The sequence below is a fragment of the Lates calcarifer genome, unplaced genomic scaffold, assembly GCF_001640805.2.
Source record: "Lates calcarifer isolate ASB-BC8 unplaced genomic scaffold, TLL_Latcal_v3 _unitig_2175_quiver_2134, whole genome shotgun sequence".
Taxonomy (NCBI): Eukaryota; Metazoa; Chordata; class Actinopteri; family Centropomidae; genus Lates; species Lates calcarifer.
The window spans coordinates 1-21,885 of NW_026116033.1; the positions used below are offsets into that span (position 1 = coordinate 1).

At 43.4% G+C, this 21,885-nt stretch overlaps 2 protein-coding genes across 13 annotated transcripts; one reads left to right on the top strand and one right to left on the bottom strand.

The window, feature by feature from the left end:
* Positions 1-3,735: 3,735 nt before the first annotated feature.
* On the bottom strand, positions 3,736-7,301 carry LOC108892320 (hepatitis A virus cellular receptor 1-like). 2 transcript variants are annotated; one of them, XM_018689812.2, is made up of 9 exons: positions 6,853-7,301; positions 6,428-6,489; positions 5,283-5,484; positions 5,073-5,206; positions 4,933-4,995; positions 4,712-4,791; positions 4,213-4,321; positions 3,988-4,075; positions 3,736-3,879 (listed from the first exon to the last, which is right to left on the bottom strand). In XM_018689812.2, exons 1-8 carry the CDS (start codon positions 6,855-6,857, stop codon positions 3,993-3,995), a joined length of 738 nt encoding a protein of 245 aa, XP_018545328.1. In that variant the 5' UTR covers positions 6,858-7,301; the 3' UTR covers positions 3,736-3,879; positions 3,988-3,992. The 2 variants fall into 2 exon arrangements, with proteins under 2 accessions (XP_018545328.1, XP_050923903.1); XM_051067946.1 differs by having other exon boundaries at positions 6,428-6,566.
* A 992-nt stretch (positions 7,302-8,293) lies between these two features.
* Positions 8,294-21,292, top strand: LOC108892319 (NACHT, LRR and PYD domains-containing protein 12). Of its 11 annotated transcripts, XM_051067947.1 has the most exons (15): positions 8,294-8,556; positions 9,143-9,295; positions 9,408-9,530; positions 9,644-9,763; positions 10,641-10,719; positions 10,882-11,110; positions 11,275-13,078; positions 13,726-13,899; positions 14,333-14,506; positions 14,943-15,116; positions 15,873-16,046; positions 16,242-16,415; positions 16,501-16,674; positions 19,962-20,008; positions 20,117-21,292. In XM_051067947.1, exons 2-15 carry the CDS (start codon positions 9,207-9,209, stop codon positions 20,668-20,670), a joined length of 4,089 nt encoding a protein of 1,362 aa, XP_050923904.1. In that variant the 5' UTR covers positions 8,294-8,556; positions 9,143-9,206; the 3' UTR covers positions 20,671-21,292. The 11 variants fall into 11 exon arrangements, with proteins under 11 accessions (XP_050923904.1, XP_050923905.1, XP_050923907.1 ...); XM_051067948.1 differs by lacking the exon at positions 16,242-16,415; XM_051067950.1 differs by lacking the exon at positions 15,873-16,046.
* The last annotated feature ends 593 nt before the right edge of the window (positions 21,293-21,885 follow it).

Here is a 21,885-nt window from a genome sequence, read left to right on the forward strand (position 1 = left end):
GGTGATGAAGTCAGTATTGATGGTCATACCTGTGAGCAGAGCGAGCAGCAGGACGATCCTCATGACGAACGCTGACAAACTGTTATCGCACACAAACACACACATTTAAACACAGCTGCTGAAACACTGTGAGTCACCCGCTGTAAAAAATGACGCGCTGAGAGTGAGGAGGACACAAAACCACGAGCCGGTCTGAGAGAATATGCAAATCAAACGAAGATGAGGAAGAGAGAAAGAAAGTTATCGATGAAGATTCAAAGACACTTTCACCATCAAGAAACCACAGAGTTTCTATTGATCCACTGACAGTGCAGCATCATTCACAGCTGCTGTCAGTCAGTGAATGCATCACCTTTCAAAAACTGCGAAGTGTTAGGTTGTGTTCAGTTCAGTTCAGACGAAGCAGTCGGAGGCTTCACTGAACTGCTCAGACTCAGAGCAGCAACAGAGGTAATGACCACTGGAGGCAGCAGAGGGCGCTGCTGCTCAGAGAAAGTTACAGAGTGTTGCTTTAATCAGACTCCTGCAGGGATGTTTCTGTAGAAACCACTCCTCCTACTGCAGCAGCCATTTAGTAACAGGTGTAACGACAACCTGTGGCGTCACTGGACAAACATTACTTTCATAGTTAGCTAGCAAACACAGGCACTTTAGCTTTTCGGTTCTGAATTACAATGATATCAGTCATGATACTGAGTTAACGTTTTGTAATTTAAAAAGGAATGAAAGGATTTGTCAGTTGTGGCTTACTACAGAACAAATGTTTGTCATACTTGTTCATTTATTTATTATTTTTGATTTATTAAACTTTCTGTTTAAAACTTTCTGAGTCGAGTCCTGTTGCAGTAACAGCTCACATCTTAGAAATAATGGAAGTCAAGTCATCAGCCCCTGATTCCCTCAGAGCCTCTCACTATTTTCAGTGTGCTGCTGTGAACATGTCGGGCACGTTTTTACAGCGCGGTCAGCAGATGACTTCCTGTTGGCAGCTTTTTGTTTTCGGTCTGCTTCCTGTATCTGAACCTCAGACCCTGAGTCTCACTTCATCAGAGGCTGCACTGTAAAAAATGTCTGCAGCTTCGATTGTTGGTTGACTGTAACTATTTCAGCAGGATGTTTTACAGTGTGGAGATCGAAGTCACCACAGGTTGCAGTACCATTTCCAGCCACAACATGTGAGTCTATGGGTTTAGTGGCGCTGCTTCCATGTGTTATTATTATGTTATTATATGGAAACACACAGAAACACAGAATATATTCCATTAAGTAATATCTTGACTTAAATTTCTGCTAAAAAACTTTGAACTTTTACAGAAAAAGATTAAATGAGTGCAGATTATAGAGACGTATTTACAAGCAGAAGAGAAACTTGTATTTTCCAATTTAGCTGTGTATGTGTTCATTTTAGTTTTTATCTACTGGTTTAATCTTTTAATTATCAACTGAAATATTCATTTCATTGTTTGTGTATGTATTTTAAATTTACATTTGTCATTTTATTTTCTAATTAATTTCCAACATTCTTTAAACATTTATTTAAGTAATTAATACCTATTAGCGTGTGTGTTTTGCTTTTTATTTATTGTTCATTCTTTATTCATTTATGTATTTGTGTTTAGTCCTCCATAACACTGAGCAGTGTGAACTCCTCAGCAGAAAACAGGCTCCTGGAGCCAAAATAAACACAAAAATAACAATTAATTTACAGTTATTGTGTGTTAAAGATGAAGATGAGCTCCACAACATGATGAAAAATAGAGTTGTATTACCCCGTCAGGGAATCGAACCCTGGTCTCCTGAGTGGGGACAGTGGATTGTAGAGATTAGATTACTTTTCCCTTTCATTCTCTATGGTAGCCCTTATCACTACAGATGTAATGTATTTTAGCTGGGATACTCACCACTATACTAACGAGGAGATCTGCAGCACTGGCAGCTGCAGTTCCCTTTTTAACCATTACACAAGAGTTTATGGCTGAGTGGCGCTGTTGCATTGTTGAAAATGAGATAGAAATCACTAAATACCTGTTTTTAATCTGGAAAATAATCCACTGCAGAGAGAACAACGAAGACAAGCGACAGTTATGACTAACATGTACAGAGGATTATTACTGATAGTTACATTAGTTTCCATATTGATTAAATATCATGATGAAATCTGACATAAACTTTAAAAAGATTATTTTCTGCAGCAAAACACGATCCTAAAATAATGTAAAACAAGTAAAAATAATTTAAACGTTAATAGTAATAATATATATTTATATATAATGATAAGTCACGTTGAAATATAATTTTATGTCAGGTAAAATCACAGGTGAATAACAGAACACTGTTCTGCGGTCAGTGGCACCATCTGGTGGTCAGAGAGCAGAACTGCAACATGAAAACAGATTTACAGAGGTGGAGAGGAAACAGGTCGTTATTATGAGGAATATTTAGGTGATTGAATACAGTTTAATATCAGAGATAATGTCACTTACATCGACGGTAATCCTCCCATTCTGAGAGACAGAATAACATTTAACTATGTCGCAGAGAAAAAGTTTTAAATGCTCCTCATGTGTTGAAATAATTATCTAATGAAAGCAGGTACCTGACAAACATTAAAATAATCCTGACAAACACCTGCCTCCTTTATGGTACTTTACCAAGGCCACACGGCAACTACAGCTGTTGATACTCAAACAAACAAACTACAACAGATTCAATGACAGAAACACCGGTGGAATAACTAGAGTGAAGAAATTATAACTGTGCCACAACAGGTGCAGACAGGTCGTCTCCTCATTCACTCACAGAGAGAAAATAAAACCGGATAAACAGCAAAGAAACAATGCAACACGAACACTGATACTTTCATTACTACATGCACATGTAGTACTCTGTGTACTCTGTATACTCACTGGCATAGTGCGTGAATTTCCCCAGGTAGAGGCAGAAAAATCAAACGTGGCCATTTTGAACTCCTCGGAAACGACGGTCTCAACAACAGAATCGTTGTTTGCAAAAAATATCCTCCAACTGCTTCACTTAAAATTAAACATCTTACTTTCTTCTGTTTCTGTGTCACGCGAAATGTAAATTAGCGACGCCGACGAGGAGTCCATCTTCCTCTGTAAGTTTGAAAACACGTTCGTTGATCTTCTCTTTCTGCTACGTAGTCAAGACGAGCCAAAATGGCGTCCGTAGTTTACCATATATGACCGTTTTCAGTCACCATCCGGGTACTTATAGCCCTGTATGTTTCTACACGTTTTCCCCTCAAAATAGCGAATGTGAGTGTGGAAGTGAGAATTAAGACACGATGAGCTTCTCAGGAGTTAATCTGGCCACTGGGGGGCGCTGCAGACCGTCTCATTATAGAAACCACAGAACACTGTTCTTTAATATGTAAAGCATGATTAACCTCCTGATTAACATTTGCTGTTGGGCCAGGGTCAGTTTTATTATTTCGACACCAACCAATACTGATTAATCGATCAGTTGATGGATACAAAATTAATCAGCAATAATCTTGAATTAAAGTTTCAGTAAACCAGCTTCTTAAATCTGAATGTCTGACAGTGAACACATACTGATCAGATATTAACGGGGACTATTTTCACTGTTTCCTGATATTTTATTCACTGAACAATCAACTTATTATTAAAGAAAACAGCTGTCAGATGCACTGATAATGAAGATAATCACTGCCTCACAGTTCTCTATGATGGAGTAATACGACCTTAGATGTTGTTTTAAATGAATTTATTAACTTTACAAAAAGAAAGATTTAACAACTTTACAACACGAGAGCAACAAAGACAGAGTGATGTGATGAAGGTGATGAGGAGTGGACTGGACATGAAGACTGGAGGTGATGGGATGAAATGACAGCTGACAGCAGAGAACACAGTTAAAATCTGACAGCAACAACGTGATTGGCTGATTGAGACTGTGGTGAAATCTGATTGGTTTATGGAATGAGATCCTGATGGAACTTACCTTTATCACACACAGGTGACCTCCTCCTCCTCCTCTGATTGGTTCAGCCTTCTGTCAGTCTCTGGTTTCTGATTGGTCCTCCACACTCCTGCAGACACATGACATTTGAATAAATGATGAAGTTGTGAATTGAAGCAGTTTTATTTCCTTAAAGCTGCAGTGTGAATAAAAAGATATTGATGGTGTAAACGTGTAATTTGGCCTCTTGAGGGCGACGTTACTGACTGTAAGCAGCAGTCAGCAGCAGAGCAGGGATGAAGATGATGAAGGACAGTCTCACTGTGTTTCCAACAAACGTCTGCAGACTGTTTACCTGCTGCTGCTGGACAGGCAACTGTAAACAAACAAACAACATCACTCACAACCACTTAGTTTAAACTGTTTTACAATCAAAGATCAAATTAAAATCAGACGCCTTAAACTTTTTAAATCTTCAACTTCTTTGGTGAAAATGACATCTTCCTGCTCTGAGTCCTTTCATCTATTTCATTATCATCCTGTTGTTATTAAAGTCAGAACATTTACACTACTATTATTACTATTAATAATAATTAATGAATAATTAATCTTTGTTGTTTTTAGTCAGATTTTCCTGAGGGCTTTAACACATTAATCAGTGTTGAGTCTCACTCAGCTGTCTCTATAAACTGTCTGACTTTCAGTTGGAGCTGCAACAACTGATCGAATGATGAAAAAAAGCAGTCCTAGTCTCAGTGTTCGGTACCTGGACCAGCGCCACCATTGGCTCTGTGGAGTCGGTGACATCACTTCCTGTCTCCTCTGTCCCGTCTCTTGTGGTGGGACCTGACAAACAGATGAAACAGACTGATAAAGAACAAACAGAGTCTCTGGATGTAAAGTCAGAGCAGAGGAAACAGACCGAGGTTTCCCTGTGAGGAGCTTTGGGTCCGTTCAGGGCTCCCGTAGCCTCAGTCCTGTACTTACTCGTTGTAGCGGGTGGTGCGTTCAGGTTCTCGGCGTCCCCGTCATCAGAGACCACAGAGCGAGCTGCAGGAGGACAGACAGTTAAAAGACTCTGGTTTTTCTGGACGTTGTCACACTGAGCGGCGGCGGTCTGAACGTACGGATGATGATGAGGTGGACGGTGGACGTCTGGTCGTTGAAGAGGCCGGGCAGCTGAACTCTGCAGTGATAGAAACCAGAGTCTGACGGACGAGACATGGAGATGATCAGAGAGGAGGAGGAGGAGACGGAGTACCTGCAGAGGAGAGGAAGAGGGTGGGGTTATTTAAGGTCATCAGCAACATGAGGCCCCGCCCCCCACACCTGTGTACCTGTATGACTTCCTGTATGTGATGTGATCTCCATTGACGTTGATCACGGTGTTGTGGCAGGTGAACAGTGATGGCTCCCCCCTCCCCCAGCACACCTCCACCCCTCTCTGGTTCGCCGCCTCCGTACGACACGGCAGCGCCACCCTCCGCCCGGCCACGCCCACCACCGTCTCCGTGGTGACCGCAGACAAAAGGGCCGACACTGACACACAAACAAACAAACATGCAAAACTTCAAACATCAGCTCATGAGCTGCAGTTCCTCTGATGTCCACCAGAGGAGCTGTGATCAAACTGCATCAGAAAAACCTCCAAGAATTAGAGTCCTGCAGGGACCACGTATTATTGAACCCAGAAGTTAGCATCACTACAACCTCCAGCAGTAAAACGTTAACTAGCTAATGAACTAATAGCTAATAAACCAACCACACCGCCTTTTTTAAGACACGTAAAAGCTTCAAACATCAGGAGTGGGGGATTTACTGACCCATTTTATGTCCGAGAATCAAACCTGAAAATGTCTTGAGCTTGTGTTAAAACCACAGACCTTATTTCAGACATTTAACCAGAAACACACTGACTCTGGGACGAGGGAACAGGAAGTGCTAACATGCTAATTTTCCGGGGTTTAGGACACTTCCTGAGGATATCATCATCTCCAATGTCCATCCAGATGGACGGGATTAAAATCACTGAGCAGAGCAGGTGACGTTTGGAGTCAGTGTTGTGAAGTCTCTGTTCTAACATTTTAACTTCATGCAGCTCAGACTGTATTTATCAGAAACATGTAAATGAAAATCTTCAGTTGTGTCCAAATTTTCCAAATGCCTCAGAAGAACCTTAACTGCTCTGTTTTATTTCCAGGATTATTTCCTTTCCCTTTTTATGTTTCCTTACATTACATTACGATAGTCTGAATCTAAACACAGCCCTTCGCTTATTCACTCACTTTTAACACATTCACACAGTTGTTCTGCCTTTAACAGTTTAACTGAGGTCTCAAGAAACAGCAGAATCGTCCTTAAACCACATGTTGAACATTCACATTATGTTGTAACTGTACAACATAACTTCCTTCTTAAACTGTTAAAGAATCTCTAACTTACTGAAACCACTCAGCGGACATGAAGTCAGGTACAGACTCACCTGTGAGGAGGGAGACGGAGGTGAAGGTGTGAAGAAGCAGCGAGAGCATGTTGTTGTGTTTCCTACAGACAGACGAACGAATGAACAGACGGACGGACAGATGACAAATCACTGTTGTTATTTCCCCTTTCCACTGATCCTGATATTTATAGACACAGACTGAAGTTAGGAAACAGGTCTGGAGTTAGAACAACAGTTTAGAAGCAGCTCAGTCAGTGAAACAAAGAACTTCAACACAACACAGAGACAAACAAGAGAAACGTGTTGTTGAATCCTGAAGTTTGTTTCATTCATTTATCAAAGAGCAGGTGCTGACGGGTCTCTACTCAATCCAGTCTTCATTCATGTACTGAGACTTTTCCAGATCTGACTCTTATTGAAATGTTTTTGACACATTCAGTGAACAGATGCACGAAATGATTCACCTCATTATTCACTGTGATCAGGATCCTCCTGGGCTCCTTCCTTTGGAGGTTTTCCTGTACGTCCAGCTGGGAGGAGACCTCAGGGTAGACCCAGGACTCACTGGAGAGATTTTATTTCCCATCCCCTCTGAAGTTTGCAGACCACACCACCCTCACTGGGCTCATCTGTGGTGGGGATGAGTCCGTCTACAGGAGGGGGACTGATCAGTTGGTGACCAGGTGCAGTGAGAACAACCTGGAGCTTAACGCTGTGAACTCAGTGGAGATGGTTGTAGACTTCAGGAAGAACACAGCTCCACCCTCCCCCATCATCTCATGGGGTCCATCATCACCCAGGACCTCAACCTAAACATCAGCTCCCTGATCAAGGAGGCCCAGCAGAGGACGTACTTCCTGCAGCAGCTGAAGTTCAATCTGCCGAGGACAGTGATGGAGCACTTCTACACCTCCATCACTGAGTCCATCCTCACCTCCTCCATCACCACCTGGTCCTACCCTGAGGAGGGCAGGAAACATCATGGCCGACGCCTCCTACCCTGGCTGTGGTCCATCAGAACCAGAACCTCACACCACAAGAACAGCTTCTTCCTGTCTGCTGCTGGCCTTGTTCTTGACTTTCACTTTTCTCTCTTTCTTGTCATGATTTTAGCACCAACACACCAAGATAAATCCCTTGTATGTGTGAACTTGCTTGGCAATAAAGATGATTCTGATTCTGATCTGGAACTGGAAACCCCTCAGGATCCTCCAGGAGGAGCTGGGGTCCAGGGATGTCTGCAATAACCTGTTAATCCTGCGGCCACCTCGACCTGAGCCTGGACAAGAGGAGGAAAAGGGATGGATGATAAATCACTGCAGGTACATTTACTCTAGTACTTGTACTTTACTTGAGTATTTCCATGTTCAGATGTTCTGATTTGAAATTGAATTTATTCTGATAAACTGAAGGAAGATGTGTTTGTTTATTGGTCGAGAGAACCGAAAACAATCAGTAAAGTTTTGAATGCAGGACTTTTACTTGTAATGGAGTATTTGTACTTTTACTTAAGTAAAGGAAGCAGAGGCTGCTCACACAACATGAACAGAAACAACACGTGTTTTCTACTGAAAGAAAAACACGTCAACTTGAACCTGTCTCAGTCTGACACTGGATGGATGAGTTCATGTCCACTAGTTGAACTGACCTTCCTCATGATGGACTGTTGAACGCAGCGACAGCAGCTGTTGGTCACATGATGTCTGGGGATGAACGACACTCAGCTACAAACAGTCCGTTAGTAAAATCAGCTCTTTACCTGGATCACGCTTCACTGGATTCAGCTTCCGGTTCCGCTTTGTTGACGCGATCAAAGAAAACACCTGTGGAGCAAAGATGTTGCAGTGACGACGAGATCGTTGACTCCACCCACAAACAGTGTCGCAGGTGAGCAGAGGAGCAGGAAGTCAGTGATCTTGGTGTCGGACAGAATCTTTGCAGCAGCACAGTCGAGTTATTTCAGACTCATGTTCTATGTGTGGACCTGAGAGACGCAGCTTAACAAGGGGGATGGTTTTCATGGAGGAAACAAGTGTCAGATGAACGGATGAGGAGAATAATCCTGAGCTGCAGCTCTACAATAACTGAAGCTCAGACTCGTCTCCGGTTTAAAGTTGACTTTCACTTTGTCTGCTGATCGTGGCGCAGCGTCTTTCCTCCATCTAAAGGTAATGTAAGCGACATGTGTCAGTGTTTTCCTGTTGAATGAGTCTTGCTCATGTTGTTAGTGGCGGCTGCTGTCAGCTGCTTCCACTGGAAACAGCAGAAATCTGCCGCTCGCTTCTTCAACTCACTCACAACTAACGGCTGCGTCTTTAACCCATATGTGGAGATGTGGAGTTGAAGCGGTGGAATCAGAGTAGAAGCAGAGTCAGTTGATGTCAGTAGTTGAACACTGAGTCGTTATTACTGTGTAGCTCCACTTACTGATGACTGAAGGCAGCTTTTCCCGCCTCAATCAGCCTGTGGAGGAGGCGGAGAGGAGCCGCTGCTCTCCCGCTGTCTGAGCCACTAAAGTCGGTGTGAGCTCGGCCGGACAGCCGCTGGAGAACAGCTCTGACTTTCTGTGTGATTAGATGGACTCTACAGGACTGATGTGGACTCAGTGTGGCAGTCAGAGGGGCTGAGGACCTTCACACTGTTGTTGTTCTTCCACAAATCATTCTGACACTAACCTGTCTCAGTCTCTGTACTTTACTCGAGGATTTTCATTTCCTGCTTCTACTAATGTGATAATAATGAGTCATTCTGCAGGAGACACTTTGGCGCCATCTAGTGGACTGACAGCATATTCAATCTTGGATGTGAATGGAGCAGCATGAATCAGAGTGAGGACAGAGAGGAGGGAGTCCCTCCCTCTAAAACCACTCTGTGTGGGGAACATGAGAGCCAGACCAAAGCTCAGAGGTGAGATGAGGATCTCTAACTGTCCATGACTCTTCTCCATGTCAGAGCTCAGCACTCACATCACTGCACCATCATTATTCACACTCACTGCTCTGTGTGTGTTGTGTTCAAGCCCAGAGCAGCAGCACTCACCACACTCTGCTGGACCTGGACCTGGACCTGGACCTGGACCTGTGTTCATGAAGAGCGACTGGTCAATGGATCATGATGGTTATTTCAAACAAAGTTTTGGAAGGTGAGAATTTCAAACTGACAGAAAGACATTTCACAGTAAAAGTTAGTTTTTGTGTTTGAACATATTTTCCATCAGTTTTTATCCAACATGCAGATTCATCAGTTCTGTTTTAGTTTCAGGATCCAGCAGCAGAGACCAGACTCTCCTGAATCCAGCTGTCTGTCTTTAAAGAGCGACAACTCAAAGGGCTTTTTCATTGACTTTAAAGGGCGACGTCCATCAGCTGATCAGATGTAAGCTGTAACTGACAGTGAGACTCAGGTTCTTCTAGAAAAGAACTAGTTTGTACGACGTGTTGTTGGACCACGTCTGAAATCAAAGTGTTTCTATCTGTTGTGAACGTCCACACTGGAAGGTGGAGGTAAAACTCCGGCCGTCATAGAGAGGGGGGAGACGTGATGTGGTTTAAATATGGAGATAACTCCTCCCATGTTCAGACAGTCTCTCCTGGAAGACATTCATAGTGTCCACCTCAGTCGTTGACATGAAAAGAGACAGAAACAGTTTGTGTGAAGAATGAAAAAAGAGCTGAGAGAGAAGTTGAAACCCCGCCTACTTTCTGACCTCCACACAGCTGACCAATCACTGAGGGAGGTGGGTGTTTCAGACGCTGTTCCACCATCTGACAAACACCTCTGATGGAGTAAACTGATCCCTTACAATGCTCCTGATTCATGTTTCAACTTTACTCAGTGAAACTTTACTGCTTCATTGTCATTGTTCATACTGGGAGCTGCCCAGTACAACCAGTCTGATACAAGCAGACACTGAGCAGCTCCACTGGAGCAGCTGGAGGTTGTAGGTGCCTTGCTTCAGGGCACTTCAGCAGTGTTGAGTGAGGGAGGGAGAGCTATATGGAGGGTTGGTGAGAGCTGTTGGGACTAAACCAAAGTGAGTGGTGAAGCCAAACACTGAGCTGAAAGCTACAAACAGCTGCAGACTGAGCTGTTGATTCTCAGTGGGATCAGCAGGACTAGTAAACCTTTACCACTACAGGGAGTCGTCTGATTCACTCTTCACATCCAAATATGACTTGATGGACCTTTAGCTTGTGTCTGTCTCTGTGTGGACAGACATAATGTGAGCTAATTCTTCATGATTCCTCCACAGAGTGGACCAGGAGAGCTCAGAGGTTCCCAGTGGTCAGTCTGCCCAGCAGCATCAAACACACCTGGACTCCATATTTATGGTCTGTACATGGACAACAACTACTTTTACATCTGTTGTGTTGACAATAATCTCCATGCTGCGCTTTTTAGACCAGTGGATTGTCAGTGTGTCCAACATGGATCTGATGTTTGGCTCCATGATTTTAGTTTGATGGAGTCATTCATATAGTTTTCTGTTCCAGCTGCTGGAGGAGAACATCGTCACTTTTGTGAAGAACGAGCTGAAGAAGATGCAGAAGGTTCTGAGTCTAGATTACCCAGAATGCTTAGAGAGTCAGAGGGAGGATGAGGAGGTGTTGGATAGTGATGATGAAGAGCAGAGGAGGAGCAGCAGAGAGGAGTTTCTGAAGATCACACTGAACTTCCTGAGGAGAATGAAGCAGGAGGAGCTGGCTGACTGTCTGCAGAGCAGTAAGAGGATTTCTCTAAAGATTTAACATGATGGAGAAATGAGACGTTTACTGACGTCTCAACACATGGAGGGAAATATGTTCATATATGCATTCTTTAGGAGGATTAAACTGTCATATATACTTTATAAATCACTTACTGATGTTGTTTCTTTGTTCATTCAGGACATTTTGCTCCAGTTTGTCGACGTAAACTTAAATCTAACCTGAAGAAGAAGTTCCAGTGTTTGTTTGAGGGGATCTCTAAAGCAGGAAACCCAACCCTTCTGAATCAGATCTACACAGAGCTCTACATCACAGAGGGAGGGACTGGAGAGGTCAATGATGAACATGAGGTCAGACAGATTGAAACAGCATCCAGGAAACCAGACAGACCAGAAACAACCATCAGACAAGAAGACATCTTTAAAGCCTCACCTGGAAGAGATGAACCAATCAGAACAGTGATGACAAAGGGAGTGGCTGGCATTGGGAAAACAGTCTTAACACAGAAGTTGACTCTGGACTGGGCTGAAGACAAAGCCAACCAGGACATACACTTCACATTTCCATTCACTTTCAGAGAGCTGAATGTGCTGAAAGAGAAAAAGTTGAGCTTGGTGGAACTTGTTCATCACTTCTTTACTGAAACCAAAGAAGCAGGAATCTGCAGGTTTGAAGAGTTCCAGGTTGTGTTCATCTTTGACGGTCTGGATGAGTGTCGACTTCCTCTGGACTTCCACAACACTGAGATCCTGACTGATGTTACAGAGTCCACCTCAGTGGACGTGCTGCTGACAAACCTCATCAGGGGGAAACTGCTTCCCTCTGCTTGCCTCTGGATAACCACACGACCTGCAGCAGCCAATCAGATCCCTCCTGAGTGTGTTGACATGGTGACAGAGGTCAGAGGGTTCACTGACCCACAGAAGGAGGAGTACTTCAGGAAGAGGTTCAGAGATGAGGATCAGGCCAGCAGGATCATCTCCCACATCAAGACCTCACGAAGCCTCCACATCATGTGCCACATCCCAGTCTTCTGCTGGATCACTGCTACAGTTCTGGAGGATGTGTTGAAAACCAGAGAGGGAGGAGAGCTGCCCAAGACCCTGACTGAGATGTACATCCACTTCCTGGTGGTTCAGACCAAACTGAAGACCATCAAGTATGATGGAGGATCTGGGACAGATCCACACTGGAATAAAAAGAGCAGGAAGATGATTAAAACTCTGGGAAAACTGGCTGTTGAGCAGCTGCAGAAAGGAAACCTGATCTTCTATGAATCAGACCTGACAGAGTGTGGCATCGATATCAGAGCAGCCTCAGTGTACTCAGGAGTGTTCACACAGATCTTTAAAGAGGAGAGAGGACTGTACCAGGACAAGGTGTTCTGCTTCGTCCATCTGAGTGTTCAGGAGTTTCTGGCTGCTCTTCATGTCCATCTGACCTTCATCAAGTCTGGAGTCAATCTGCTGTTAGAAGAACAAACAACCACCAGGTGGTCTAAACTGTTCAGAAACAAACCTGAACCAACACAGTTCTACCAGAGAACTGTGGACAAGGCCTTACAGAGTCCAAATGGACACCTGGACTTGTTCCTCCGCTTCCTCCTGGGTCTTTCACTGCAGACCAATCAGACTCTCCTACGAGGTCTGCTGACACAGACAGGAAGTGGTTCATGGACGAATCAGGAAACAGTCCAGTACATCAAGAAGAAGATTGAAGAGACTCCCTCTGCAGAGAAAAGCATCAACCTGTTCCACTGTCTGAATGAACTGAATGATCGTTCTCTAGTGGAGGAGATCCAACAGTCCCTGAGTTCAGGACGTCTCTCCACAGATAAACTGTCTCCTGCTCAATGGTCAGCTCTGGTCTTCATCTTACTGTCATCAGAAAAAGATCTGGACGTGTTTGACCTGAAGAAATACTCTGCTTCAGAGGAGGCTCTTCTGAGGCTGCTGCCAGTGGTCAAAGCCTCTAACAAAGCTCTGTAAGTACAAACAGAACATGTAGAGTTAGATTTATTATCAGAATTTAAAGACACTGCTGTCTTTTCAACAGGAGAGAAATTAATTTCCTTTCTTCTTTAATTCTTTATCATCATCTCTTCAGACTGAGTGACTGTAACCTCTCAGAGAGAAGCTGTGAAGCTCTGTCATCAGTTCTCAGCTCCCAGTCCTCTAGTCTGAGAGATCTGGACCTGAGTAACAACAACCTGCAGGATTCAGGAGTGAAGATGTTGTCTGCTGGACTGGAGAGTCCACACTGTTCACTGGAAACTCTCAGGTCAGATCAAGCTGCAGTTTGTTTTAAATGATGTCTGAAATGTAACAAATATGAACTCAGTCTAATAAACAAAAACTCATCCATGTTTTGATGAACTGTTATTTAGATTATTGCAGGTTTGTTAATGACTCGTTCAATCATAATAAACAGCTACATCTTCAGCTTGAGACAAGATTACATTTCATCCAAACTAACAACTCCTCAACTGTTTGGATGTAGAGGAAATTTTCATCTGAAGCACAAACTGAGACCTTTGTCATCTCTGATTGTTGTTTGATCCAGTCTCAATTTAAGGTGATTAAAATTTAACACAAATGTTGTTTGTCCTTTTGTTCATCATCATCTCTTCAGACTGAGTGGCTGTAACCTCTCAGAGAGAAGCTGTGAAGCTCTGTCCTCAGTTCTCAGCTCCCAGTCCTCTAGTCTGAGAGATCTGGACCTGAGTAACAACAACCTGCAGGATTCAGGAGTGAAGATGTTGTCTGTTGGACTGGAGAGTCCACACTGTTCACTGGAGACTCTCAGGTCAGATCAAGTTACAGTTTGTTTTAAATGTCTGAAATGTAACAAATATGAACTCAGTCTAATAAACAAAAACTCATCCATGTTTTGATGAACTGTGATTTAGATTATTGCAGGTTTGTTAATGACTCGTTCAATCATAATAAACAGTTTAAGACAGAACAATAAGGATTTCAGTCAGTTCTGAGACAAGATTACATTTCACCAAAACTAACTCCTCCTCTCTGGTAACTGTTTAGATGTAGAGGTGAATCAGGTCAAATTGAACAAATTTAAAGTCCTTTTATTTTTGGCCCAGAGTTAAAATGCAGGTCTGTTATTTCCACAAACTGAGACCTTTGTCATCTCTGATTGTTGTTTGATCCAGTCTCAATTTAAGGTGATTCTAATTTAACACAAATGTTGTTTGTCCTTTTGTTCATCATCATCTCTTCAGACTGAGTGACTGTAACCTCTCAGAGAGAAGCTGTGAAGCTCTGTCCTCAGTTCTCAGCTCCCAGTCCTCTAGTCTGAGAGATCTGGACCTGAGTAACAACAACCTGCAGGATTCAGGAGTGAAGATGTTGTCTGTTGGACTGGAGAGTCCACACTGTTCACTGGAGACTCTCAGGTCAGATCAAGTTACAGTTTGTTTTAAATGATGTCTGAAATGTAACAAATATGAACTCAGTCTAATAAACAAAAACTCATCCATGTTTTGATGAACTGTTATTTAGATTATTGCAGGTTTGTTAATGACTCGTTCAATCATAATAAACAGTTTAAGACAGAACAATAAGGATTTCAGTCAGTTCTGAGACAAGATTACATTTCACCAAAACTAACTCCTCCTCTCTGGTAACTGTTTAGATGTGGAGGTGAATCAGGTCAAATTGAACAAATTTAAAGTCCTTTTATTTTTGGCCCAGAGTTAAAATGTAGGTCTGTTATTTCCACAAACTGAGACCTTTGTCATCTCTGATTGTTGTTTGATCCAGTCTCAATTTAAGGTGATTACAATTTAACAGAAATGTTGTTTGTCCTTTTGTTCATCATCATCTCTTCAGACTGAGTGGCTGTAACCTCTCAGAGAGAAGCTGTGAAGCTCTGTCCTCAGTTCTCAGCTCCCAGTCCTCTAGTCTGAGAGACCTGGACCTGAGTAACAACAACCTGCAGGATTCAGGAGTGAAGATGTTGTCTGCTGGACTGGAGAGTCCACACTGTTCACTGGAGACTCTCAGGTCAGATTACATTAATTATATGGGAACATGTTTAATAGTTGAGGGTGACTGTTGTCCTTGTAAATCACCAGGAATTTGTCAACCCCACCAGGAAAAAGGCTCCTTATATACTGTAATTCCCGGACTATAAGCCGCTACTTTTTTCACACGCTTTCAACCTTGCAGCTTAAACAATGATGATGATGATAATGATGCGGAAGTTATAGATTTTCACGGGCTAACAGTCATTCCGCCAAAACATTTAGCCTCGTCACATCAGAGCAATGAAATTACCGAACAGGTCACAGTGGACCAATGAAACTGTTCAAATTAGATCAAACGCACTCACATTAAATTCTTCAGATCAGTCATTTTGCGCTTAATGCACACACCCTCATCATGGAAATCACATGAAGAAATGCATATGATGCAGCTTTTGAGTTAAAGGCAATCGATCTGGCTGTTGAAAAAGGAAATAGAGCCACTGCACGTAAGCTTGGCATCAATGAATCGATGGTGAGACGTTCGAGACGGCAGCGTGAATGTGTAAATCTTCTATTACAACGTTGACACCTGCGGCTCATAGACAAGTGCAGCCTATATATGTACAATTTTTTTTTTCTTTTTAAATTTAGTGGTTGCGGCTTATATTCAGGTGCGCTCAATAGTCTGGAAATTACGGTAAATGTTTTGTACAATTCAAACAATTAAATAATTAAACTTCTTCCTGCTTTATGTTGTGTTTTGTTGTGTCATTCTTTTTTTTAAAAAAATCAGCTTGGATCAAACCAGACTGACAGAGAAAAGCTGTCAGGAGATATCATCAGTTCTCAGCTCCCAGTCCTCTAGTCTGAGAGATCTGGACCTGAGTAACAACAACCTGCAGGATTCAGGAGTGAAGATGTTGTCTGTTGGACTGGAGAGTCCACACTGTTCACTGGAGACTCTCAGGTCAGATTAAATTAATTATACAGGAACATGTTTGTTACCAAAAGAACTCACCTCTAGGGTTCATACTGCCACTTCATACTATCGTCCTTGTAAATTACCAGGAATTTGTCCACCCCTCCAGGACAAATGTTCTGTGCAATTCAGACATTAAACCTCTTCCTGCTTTCTGTCGTGTTTCCATTCCTTTTTTATCAGGTTGAATCAAACCAGTCTGACAGAGAAAAGCTGTCAGGAGATATCATCAGTTCTCAGCTCCCAGTCCTCTAGTCTGAGAGATCTGGACCTGAGTAACAACAACCTGCAGGATTCAGGAGTAAAGATGTTGTCTGTTGGACTGGAGAGTTCACACTGTTCACTGGAGACTCTCAGGTCAGGATGTTTACAGTATATTCCTAAATTTATCTCAGTACATTTTACCTTTGCCTTGTTACCATGTTGGCTTTACCTCTTGCAGCCTGTCAGGCTGTCTGATCTCAGAGGAAGGCTGTGCTTCTCTGGTCTCAGCTCTGAGCTCCAACCCCTCCCATCTGAGAGAGCTGGACCTGAGCTACAATCATCCAGGAGACTCAGGAGTGAAGCTGCTGTCTGCTGGACTGAAGGATCCAGGCTGGAGACTGGACACTCTCAGGTATGGAGAGGCCTGCTGCAGCCACAGACAATGTCTGATAGAGGAGGAAGAGCTGGAAACATTTTCTCTGTCACAGCTGATGACAGATCTCTACACAAGAGCTTTGACTTCAACAACAACAGAGGAGTTTTCTCCTCATTATGACTTCAGTCTCTCATTATGACTCACTGAGTCATATTGAGGAGAAAAGATGTCACAGTGATGAAATCAGCTGTTGTCAGCTGTATTCTGTGACCTGAGCAGGAGTTTCAGCTTTATTACCACTACAGATGTTTTTAATCAGACTTTATTTCCTGCTGTATCAGCACAAAGCAGCTTGGAAACATTTCAGCTGCAGCTGGTTTAACTGCTCCTGAACCAACAGAGACACTTTGAGCTCTGAGTGATTTCACCACAACAATCCTAAAGACTTTAGAGACCTGAGGCCTGAACTACGAAGAGAGTTGAACCTCCTCTGGTTTAACTCAGGTTCTTAGGTAAAGTCGGGGTTGACAAACCCTGATCTGTTTTAGTCAAGTCAGTTTTATTTACATAGCACCAATTCACAACAGAAGTTATCTCGAGGCTCTGTACATATAGAGCAGGTCTAGACCGTACTCTTTATCTTATAAGATTTACAGAGAAAAACCCAACAGATCCACCATGAGCAGCACTAGGCGACTGTGGCAGAAACCTCGAGCAGAACCGGAGTCAGGGTGGGCGGCCATCTGCCTCGACCAGTTGGGTTTAGACAGAGAGAGAGAAAGACAACACTGCAGATACACAGACTAAGTCAAAATGTAAATAGTAATAATAATAATAATTATTATTATTATTATTCCTTGAATAATAATGGCAAACAGTGAAACATTAATAGCACTAACACTATCAATAACACTAGTAAATGTTTTAATTATTGTTGCATCATGGGTTGAGCTGGATCATGGGAGCAGCAGGAGACTCTCCAGCTCTGGAGGCAGAACCCTGCAGTGAGAGACAGTAGCAGAGAGAGAGAGAGAAGCACAGCCTGGGCAGTAATGTGCTTGAGGGAAGAACACACAGTTAAAGTGATGCAGTGATATTAAGACAGTTAATAATAATCTCGTCGGCAGGACATCATGGACAACATTTACTAACTATTAATCTTAACTGATGCATTGAGACTGACCCAACCCGCTGAGGGAAAAATGGTATCCTGAAATAGGAACCAGAATAATGTGCTAGTTAAAAGTTAAGGCAAAAAGATGAGTTTTTAGTTTGGATTTAAAGGCCTCAACTGAGTCAGCCTGTCTAATATCACTAGGGAGGTTGTTCCAGAGGAAGGGGGCCCGATAGGAGAAGGCCCTGCAGCCTGCTGACTTCTTTTTGACTCTGGGGACAGACAGCAGCCCTGCACTCTGAGAACGCAGAGCACGGGAGGGAATATAAGGGTTAAGAAGTTCAGACAGGTATGAGGGGGCTAACCCATTTAGAATTTTATAAGTCATTAGGAATTTTAAGAAGCAGGAAGTTTCGAGACGTCCAGCATTTAACAGAAGACAAGCAGATCTCTAGTTCCCTAATCTGAGAGGCATTGTCAGCCTTTATAGGCACATACAGCTGACAGCTAGGAGCCTGCTGCTTTTTAGTGAGTTTAGCTACAGTGTCAGAAAGAAATCTAGGATTATGTTTATTGCTATTGATTAAATTTGAAAAATATGCTGCTCTGGCAGTAGGTCTAGAGTGTTACCACCACAGTGAGTAGGTTCATGTACAGACTGTGTGAACCCGAAAGTATCAATAAGTGCCAGAAAGGCTATATTTAGAGGGTCAGAGGCTTTATTTAGGTGAATGTTAAAGTCACCCATAATTAGGATATCATCACTATATGTGACAAGACATGATAAAAAATTTCCAAATTCATCTAAAAACTGTGAGTAGGGGCCAGGTGGTCTGTAAAGTACCACAAGGTTGAGTGGTTGCAATCTATTTCCCTGGTCATGGGGCTCGGAAGCTACTGGAGAAGGTTTCAATACTACAGCCTCGAAGGAGTTAAAAGTGACATTAAGAGTTGAGGTTAGACCAAAGAAAGACTTATAAATTAAAGCGACGCCCCCACCTTTTTTCGTAGCCCGAGCAACATGTGCGTTGGCATACTCAGGTGGGGAAGCTTCATTTAAAGGCAGGAACAAATCTGGTTTAAGCCATGTTTCACATAGACCAACCATATCCAGATTATGTTCAAGAATCAAGTCATTTATCAATAATGCCTTGGTAGAAAGTGATCTAATATTTATGAAGCCAAATTTGAGGATCATATTGAGCCTGGAGCTGCTGGTAGCAGCCTGGTGTGGCAAGGTACCTATAGATGAAGTATTAATAGGAATGAGACATCTAGTGTTTCTGTGGCCTTTTATTCAGTATTTTATGGGACCTAGCACTGTCACCAGTGGCAGGAGTGGTGTTTTCTACATGGTGGTTTAGAAACTTAGGAAACTTGTGAATAGTACGGCGGGAAATGGAGACTGGACACACAACGAGGAACGAACTCCACACACACTGACGAGGCTAAGCTAGCATTAGCCCGTGGCTAACGCTATCTGGAGTGCCCGTCATATCTAAGGTAATGCTAGGAGGAAGGAGCTGCTCTAGTTGATGGACACGTCTCTCCAGCAGAGACACCCTGTCTTCAAGAGCAGAACAGCTAACACAAGCCACAGTGGTCGTTAGTTTAATCAAGGTTAGCTGTAGGAGTGAGAAGGTGAGGCTACAATTTAAGATAATGAGGCTACAAACGGCTAAACTAAACTAAACTAACAACGAACAGACTAGAGTCAGAGAAAATATCAATACACAGGTAGAGATCAAAAAATAAAGAGAACAGTTGAAAGCAGCAGCAGATGATGTGGAACAGAAGACTATAGGAGAGAAAGTGAAGAGAGCAGCGAGAGTCGGTCTCTCAGAATCACGGTGAACGGTTCAGGTACCGTCACAGCTCGAGAATAAATGAATTTCTCCTGTGACAGTAAACACACCATCAGTATCCTCCTCCCTTCTTCTGCTGAAGTTCAGGCCTCTGTTCAGTGTCCACACACTGATAATAACAGAGCAACAATAATAATCCAAATATCTGAGATGATGAAGTCTTTCCTCCATGTCTCCTCCCTGCTCTGACTCCAGCTCCTTTGTTTCTGTGCTGAATGTACATCCATACATACAAGCCTCCATCTGAACAGAACCATCAAACAGTCTGTGTATGAGAGCCATGTAATGTCCATGTTGTCCTGCTGAAAGAGAATGTGCTGGTCTGACCCCCCTCCTCCTTTCAGGGTGGAGCCTGGTGGAGTCCGATGGTTGACACCAGGTCTGAGGAAGTGTAAGTGTGTTTTTCATTTGATTGATGAAAACAAAGCAGCTTCAAACTGTCAATCAATGATCAGATGATCGATCAATAACTGCAGCTGTGTCTTGTTCTCTCCATCAGATTCCTGTCAACTCACAATCGACACAAACACAGTGAACAGATTCCTCAAACTGTCTGACAACAACAGGAAGGTGACACTTGTGGAGGAGGATCAGTCATATCCTGATCATCCAGACAGATTTGATCCTTGTCCTCAGCTGCTGTGTAGAACTGGTCTGACTGGTCGCTGTTACTGGGAGGTCGAGTGGAGAGGAGATGTTTATATCTCAGTGAGTTACAGAGGAATCAGAAGGAAAGGAGGCAGAGACTGTTTGTTTGGACTGAACGATCAGTCCTGGAGACTGAGGTGTTCTGATGTTAGTGGTTACTCTGTCTGTCACAATAACAGAGGAACATACATCTCCTCCTCCTCCTCCTCCTCCTCCTCCTCCTCCTCTGTCTCTAACAGAGTAGCAGTGTATGTGGACTGTCCTGCTGGCTCTCTGTCCTTCTACAGAGTCTCCTCTGACTCTCTGATCCACCTCCACACCTTCAACACCACATTCACTCAACCTCTGTATCCTGGGTTTGGAGTCTGGTCCTGGTCCATTGGTTCCTCAGTGTCTCTGTGTTGAGTGTAGCAGAGAGAGTCTCCTCCTGTTAGAGATCAGTCCAGTCCAGGATCACAGCAGCTGATGTTATTTAGTACCAACCTGATCTCTGGCTGGTTTTAACTGCAGAGTGTAAACCCAACATGTTTTCATTGATTGACAGTTTGAGTGTGAAGCTTCGGTAGAATAACACAGAGTTAACCTCCAACACAAACTGCTCAGAGCAGTTTAGAGACGCAGCGTAAATCACCATGGCAACAGAGCTCAGGTGTTGTACAGGTACAGGTGAATGAGGAAGTTAGAGTGAGGAGGTGAGGAGCTGCACTGACTGATGTTTCTGTTTCAGCAGAATCTTTAAGGTTTCATTTGTCACAGTGAAGAAACAGTGAATCTGAATCATGTTCAGTTTGTTCTGAGAACCAGGACTTTAACCTGCAGCCTGAACACATTAACAGTTCTCCAGTCTGTCCACTAGAGGTCAGTCTGAGCCTCAGTCCTCACAGGGAGTAAAGATGGACTGTATCAGGCAAATGATTGGTCCACAAGCTGATGACATCATGATGATGTCACAGTGACTCAATCTAAATGATTTAAATAAAAACACATACATCATCTCTCCTCTCCTCTCCTCCTCCTCCTCCTCTCCTCTCCTCCTCCTCCTCTCCTCCTCTCCTCTCCTCCTCCTCCTCCTCCTCCTCTCCTCCTCTCCTCTCCTCTCCTCTCCTCTCCTCCTCTCCTCCTCTCCTCTCCTCTCCTCTCCTCTCCTCCTCCTCCTCCTCCTCTCCTCTCCTCCTCCCTTTCCTCCTCTCCTCCTCTCTCCTCTCCTCCTCCTCCTCCTCCTCCTCCTCCTCTCCTCTCCAGGGGTCAAAGGTCAGTTTTTATGGTGCTATAAAACTGGTTGTCTCCTGGTGTCCTGTCAGAGGGCAGTACTCTCCCTTCTGCCCCAGAAGGGGGATTTGGCACTGTTAAAGAACTGGAGGCCGGTTGCCTTGCTCTGTTCTGACTATAAAATACTAACCCTAACCCACAGTGCCTCAAGATAACTTCCGTTGTGAATTGGCGCTATATAAATAAAATTTGACTTGACTTGACAGCGGGGCATAAGGCAAGGTTGTCCCATCTCTGGCCAGTTATATAGTCTAGCAATTGAGCCTCTGCTGTGCAGGTTGAGGGATCGGCTCAGCGGTTTCTCTTTGCCTGGAGGTCTCAAATGGGAGAGGGAGGGGCTGAAGGTGTTGG